We start from the raw sequence: 6,819 nt of genomic DNA, 5'->3' as shown, positions 1-6,819 counted from the left end.
ATGCGGCTGTATAAGTGCCACCAAATAAATGTGCCCTGTATGTTGTACTTGCCAACTTTCAGCAGCTTTATGAAGCTCTGTTCTATTCTTAGTGTGGATCTGCAGGCAGAGTCAAAGACAGCAAAGACAACCTATGAAGTCTGACGCCTCGTGATGTTGCTCAAGTTCCTCCTCCGCCTAAACTTTGGGACAGCTGGATTTCACCATCCAAGCATCTGTAACAGTGGGCCCCTTATATTCTCCCCATAAATGCTTCTTCAGATCCTCTTTTAGGTTGCGCTCCTGTGTACTTCTGACATCAAACTGTCTTTTGAAGTGGAAGTCTCTCTCTCTCTTCTCTCGGTCTAGTCTGAAGATGAAAGAGGAGCACGGGGCGACACAGAGCAGTCTCTGCAGATGCAGCTTGCCATGGGGTCTCGCTTTCTCTCCTCCTGCCAAAATCTCGTCTCGCAGTGACAGAAACCAAAGGAGGAAAAATAGGCACCGGCCTGACTGCGTCCTGCAGTCCTGTGGCTAATTGAAAATGGCTCTCCTTCTCTCTCTTTTCTCTCATCATGCTCTTGCTGCCTTGACTCTCCTCCTTATCTTGCCTATCCTTCCCTCCCTCCTCCATCTCCCTTCTCTCTCTCAATGCTGGACCGTGCTGATCTTGGGACATCCCCAGTATTCTTTGGCCTCTGAAGGCAAATATAATTGAGTGGTAATATGAGACGTTTACTCTTCTCCTCTGCATGCCTCACTCAATGGGTTGTGGAATATTGAAGTTCAAAGCAGGCGCAGTGGATGTGTTATTGCTTCGTTCTCCCCTTCCTTCGTGGTGAAGTTGAGATTTGGATGGAAGCTCCAGCACATGACTTACCTTGACCCAGCTGGGCTGGAGATTTAGACAAAGCGCTCCAAATAACTGAGACAGGTTTCACCCTCCAATGAAAGCACATTATGGAACAGATGAGCTGGTAATCAGATTTCTCACAAGCCAAGAAAGCAGGCCAGAGCATAATGAAAAGGAACTTTATTATTTACAGTAGAGCTACAGTGCAGAGGGTTTGTGTGAATTTCATTTACAATCATTTCCATCTATTTGTACAACGAGAGCCTCGCCGGGTTTCACCTCACTCCAACAAAACAGACATAATGTGGGGTTGATCTTTTCACGTAGTTATAAACAGTGTAGTAAGGCAGTGTTTGTATTTACAACTGTTAGAAAACTGTACAGGAGAGGAGACGGGCATGTACGTATCAAGGTCTGTCACAAATATAGAGAGCCTTTAAATATGCAAACACTTTACTGAACAGAAGAGAAACCACAGCTAATTTTAACCACTGCAAATATGAAAATACATAGTAGTGCAGAGAAAAAGTGTCCACTCTTTTTCCACATCCGTTGTTCACCCCGCTTTTGTTTGTGTTTTCGTCTTTTTAGGAATGCGCATGCTATAATTACGGGAGGCTACATAGTTTAAGCTATTTTCTGCTTTCTGCTTGTCACATTACATGCCTCAGCTGCCTGTCAGACAAATGCAGAAACATGACATTGTCCGCTTCTTTGGGAATGTGTGCTACCTGCGGTGGCCTGATATTTCCTTTCACACAGAATGAGTGTGTCTGCTGCTCACTGTTTCAATGCTGCCCCATTTTCCATTGTTTCTTTTCATTAGTCACTCACAGTCAGTAATCTGCCCTAACCAGGAATTCAGCACTTAATTAGCTTAGAAGAGAAAAAAAAAAAAATCAGAGTTTTGAATGGGGCAAACTTTTTTTTTTCTAATTCATGCGGCCGTGTGTGTGTGTGTGTGTGTGTGTGTGTGTGTGTGAGCGCTCTGACAAGGCTAACAGAGGACTGATAACCAAATGAAAAATCCTTGTGAAAACCTTGAGCAAACACAGAGACCGAAACATAACTTCTGTACTGTATTCCTGTAACATGGCACCAGGTCCTGTCATGGCAGTTCTGCTGCTTTTAATTAGCGCAACCCTCACTGTAAATCAGCGCCACCTTAGCCACACGACCCATTCAAGACACATTTCTGTTGTGCCACTTCTTTTCCTCCAGCCTTCCGGTTCCTAGTGCAAGGCAGAATCAACAGATAGTCCGCCTTTCCCTCCTCGTGTTATTCGATCCCGGTTAACAAACACACGCTGCGGTCTAAGTTCGGTTAGGCTTGATGGATATGTGTCTATGGAAATAACCCTGTTGTGTAGGTGCCAATGGTGCCAAGATAATAGACGGATTCGAGGAATGCCTCTGCACTCTGGATTTTCTCTTTTTCTCTGTCTTTGAGAAACTGGAGCGCTTTGACAGCATTATGACTTCATTAAGGGGTTAGTTAGCTTTGGAATAATATTTGGAGTCCAGGAATGCTGCTCACTGACAGGCCACACATAAATTAACATCACAGAGTAGTATGATTATGAGGCCAATGCAGTGAAATAAATTCATGGAGCATGTTACTGCTTGAAAGGCTGCGAATGCGTGTTGCAGGGAAAACTTCACAAGTGTAGAAGACAAAAGCTACATTGAGTTTAAGAAAAAAAACAAAAAGGAAAAAGAAAGACCTTAACAGGGCCTTCAATTGTCAGTCGACCTGCTTTCGATACCATGAATCCCACTAAGAGACGTTGTTTTGTCCCCCCGTGTCCCGGATGGATGTGGTGGACAGCTAAAAGTTGTTCTTGTCTGAGGGGTTCAAAAGTCAATGAGAAACTTTGGGCTTGTAAAAGGAAAAGATATAAGGTGCTTTGGAAGACTGAGACCCCTTGTTGTTTGCATGATGGCCACCGCATAGGGAGCTAAGCTGTACAAGTGAGTTTCCATTCTTTAACCGTCATTTGATGATGACATCCTCTCATTCAGTGCAAACGACTCTGGGACATCAGGGCACCTCGTCGTTGCTAGCAGCCGTGCGTTTCTTGATGGTCACCCTGCGGATGGAGGGTTTGGATGTCAGCTCCGGCTTGGGAGAGAACTGCTCCGCGAGGATTCGCAGGACTGAGTCCATTTTCTGGTCCATCTGGTGGATCTGAATTCAGCACAAAGACAAAATGCAAACAGGTTATGTTAGCTGAATGCCTGTGGGATAAACACGCTTAACGCGCAGACCTGCATTATGAAATAAACAAAGCGTCGACAGGGAGCTTGAGCACTGGTTTATATCCATCCGCCTCTTTAATGTAGTTGCTATCACAATGACAGAGTAGTAGGAGATATAATGACATGTCTGCAGTTGGCGTCGACCTGGTAAAGCCACTCATTACAAAAGCTGTTGAGCTATATGATCTATGAGCGGGCTGACATACACACGCACACACACACATAGGTCACTGTTTATAAGCTTTGCAAACTGTAAACACAGGTGTGTCACCCGACAGACACATCCCTGACAGGGCGCAGCCAGCCTAACCATTGTGTGAATACAGATAAATGGCACCGTCTGAGTTACACAAGTTAATAAACCTCAGACTGGCTGGTGGCATGGAGATACAGTGAACATATGCATTCAGTGATGATCAAAAGCTTTCAGAACTCAAGACACTGAATAGTTAGGGGAGCAGAAGACAAAGATGAAACATTCTTTACATTATCTGAAGCATGATTCCTGAATTATTTCTGTATCTACAGTGAATAAAGGAAGAGGAAAGTCGTGCAACAGTCTGGGCGTTCCCAGAAATTACAGTTCAAGGATAACAAAGCTTTCTGAATACTTTGAATACTCAAACTCTGCCCTGACAATCAGCTGCCTCGCAGTTTGGAAATTCAAATTTGCACTATCCACGCAGCAGGACAGAAATGTTTTTCAGGTAGCTGCTTTGTCAAGGTCCAAAATGTAATTAAGAGACATCAGAAAACAGGAGAGGTGGAGGTCAGCTGTTTTATGAGGTCTGCATGACCAGTAAAACTTTGTGGAAGTCCAAAGAGAAGGAGCTGGAGACAGCTGGAGAGGCAAAACAGCCCCCCTGACCCCGAGGAAGACTTAGCAGACATGTGGTGCAGAGTTGTAATGTTCATTAATAACTGCACACGCAACACCAAACTTTCCCTGCTTCCTCATCACAAAATGTATCATTGATTTTTCAAATGACCATTTTAAACAGGCCTGCACATGCATTTTGGAAACAAGTCCAAGTTATTTTGAAATAAAAATTTCTGGCCTCAAAGGAGCAAAGGTTTGTCTGTTGGAAAGCAGGTGGAGGGTTCAGTTAAAAACTTTACCTTCCAACTTTTAAGCACAGAGGTGGATCAATCGTGATTTAGGCTTGTGCTCACCAAGTGGCACGGGTAATATTTTGCTATCAGAAGAAGAATGGATTTCAGTAAATTTAATAAGCAAAAAAAAAAAAAAAGAGGATGACTTCTGTAAGAGAACAATGGTCCTAAATGGACATCAAAATTCACAAAGTGGACTACCTCAAAGGTGTAGGTTTAGCCGTGGGGGCTCTCGCAGTCACCTAATCTAAAGACTGCAGAAAACCAGTGGACAGACTTCAAAAGAGGTGCGTGCAAGGCAGCCAAAGAATCTCACAGAACTACGAGCCTTACGCAGCTTCTTTATCTCTTTTGTTCATTTGAAACTGTAGCAAAACGGTCAAAGGAACACTTATTATTTGACTTGAAACCTGCTGGAAATGAGTTTGTCTTTGTTGAACCATTCACAACAAAAAATGATTTGACCAAAAGTTTTGCAAGCAAGGGTATGAGAACAAGAATCATGGTAAATACATGCACACTTCAAAGTCACACTCCAAAAAAAGAAGGTGGGAAACTTATTTCACACAGCCGTGTGACTTCAAAGGGGTTTTCAGTATCTTCACAGCCTTAGCCTTGGTTTTATCCCCCCCGTACAGATTTGCTTATCCCTCCAGAAGTAAATTCAGACAAACGTTCGGAAACCAAAATCCTCTGATGCTCCAATGGCTTCGAAAACTTTGGGAAAATGATATCGACGGCGCCTCGTAAATCAAAGCCCAAACAGAAAAGCACATCAAAGAGCCAAAACCTCTCGGACTCCGAGGAGAACAGACAGATTCAGACTCTTGTCTGTATGTAATGCTGATAGAAACTCTGGCCAAACTGCGGCATTTCTGGCAGGGCGCAGTTGGATAGTTAACATCAATGGCATTTTCATAGGTTTAAGGATATGGCCGTTCCTTCTCCCCATCTTTTACTGTGTGTGCCTGATGGCCCGGACATTTTTATGGCAGAGCGGGACATTTAGCAGCTATTATTGTTGTTGAAATATGAGCCATAATAGGAAGCTTAAATCTAAAATACCAGGGTAGGTCACAGAAAGGAATAAAACCACATTGCAGCCCGCCAGTGGTCATAACTTAGAACTGTACACTGTCAAAATGTCCAACAAACATTAAAAGACTTGTGCCAGGTTAACTCTGAACTTCAAGGTTAAAGATGAGTCAAATATCGGTGTCTCTGTGCCTCAAAACGAGAATCAAAAGATTTGAATACGGCCTTCTTGTATTAGTTATAATTGCTGTATTTTTCAGTATGACCAGGCATGAATAGCTTAATCTACACCTTTTTCTGCCGAGATTTCATGATAGTTCAAGATCGCCAGTGTTTTTCTCTGAGAAGGTACCGTGACCTAAATAGCTGCGCTAAGTAGACGAAGCACGCGCGGCGTCTAGATGAAGCTTAGAGAATAATAGGGTATCATAAACATGTTGGGTAGTAATCTAAGGACTTATCAACATTCTGGTTGGGGCTTAAAACGGATCAGGAATTCTGCCCTCCGCACGTCTGACTGGAGGCGCTGGAGAGACCAGCGGGGAGATGAGAAAAAAAAACAATGACAACGCAAACACATAAGAGCGATTCATCAGCCCTGATGTTGAATGCCGAGCATGCTTATGTTGTTCTCTCGTCACCGTATTGTGAGGCAACGCTGAAAGAACACAGAGATTGTGCAAGTGTGTGTGACTGTCTCCCTTGTGGTTGTCGGCTTGGGTGTTGACAGACTGCATCTCCCCGTGTTTCTACTGATGACAATAAATGAGAAGAGAAAACACAGATCAAAGGGAATGATTTGGTTTTTTTTAGACAGTTGTGTTTGTGAATCAACACCGTTTGGATGACTGACTTCTGAGGGTGCAACGCAGAACTGTCTGTTAAGCTAATTTCCTCTTCCACAAGCCCTACACAGACTGTATTGTTACAAGATTTGTTTGCTGTTCCTTTTTGCTGAAGCCCCCTCCTCTCATCTTGCCCGGCTCTTTGAGAGCACACGCACTACATTAATTTCTAATCAAATATATCTGGCTTATGAAACCGCCTTTAGAATTTGCTGCAGGGTTGTAAGTGTACTCGGCCTGCGTTCACCAGCGCTGTGGCATAGAAACACATCTGACCCGGCGACAGGTGACGCTCCAGCTGTCCTCTGACCACAGACAACACATGGGACGGTCACAAACAGTGACACTTCAGCTGCAGGGGTTTCCCGGCGACTCCAGGTTGGCAAGTTGGCGAGTCTTTTATTTGAAGCACTTGAATATATATACAATGTTGTTGTCTTCTCTGAGCTAAACCACGTGCAGGTAAGTGATAGAAAGGGGACAAATGAAAGTTAAAAACATGAGCCAACTGACCCTGACACCACTCTTTGCCATCATCATCAAACCCTCATACGAGCGAATTTGATCAGCGGGGGACTTTTCTTCTCTTTTCAGCAGTACTTTACTCCATCACTGGACGTTCAGGAAATGAAACATGGGAAACTGGGGTAGCTCACTGGTTCCTCACTGCAGATGGAGAAATCTTCAGCATGAGATGCAGGATCAACATAAATGACGCTATTATACAGAAAGAAG

At 43.8% G+C, this 6,819-nt stretch overlaps 1 protein-coding gene across 1 annotated transcript in view; it reads right to left on the bottom strand.

Annotated features, from left to right (window-relative positions):
- Positions 1–1,035: 1,035 nt before the first annotated feature.
- Positions 1,036–6,819, bottom strand: part of kcnq1.2 (potassium voltage-gated channel, KQT-like subfamily, member 1.2) — a 164,454-nt gene continuing 158,670 nt past the window's right edge. Inside the window, exon 19 of the mRNA XM_075470313.1 lies at positions 1,036–3,020. Coding sequence (XP_075326428.1) covers positions 2,874–3,020 — 147 coding nt within the window. The 3' untranslated portion in view covers positions 1,036–2,873. The remainder of the gene's footprint in view (positions 3,021–6,819) is intronic.

This window comes from Odontesthes bonariensis, chromosome 7, assembly GCF_027942865.1.
Source record: "Odontesthes bonariensis isolate fOdoBon6 chromosome 7, fOdoBon6.hap1, whole genome shotgun sequence".
NCBI lineage: Eukaryota > Metazoa > Chordata > Actinopteri > Atheriniformes > Atherinopsidae > Odontesthes > Odontesthes bonariensis.
Note: the sequence above shows the minus strand (reverse complement) of the source record. Positions and strands in the feature narration are given on the sequence as shown.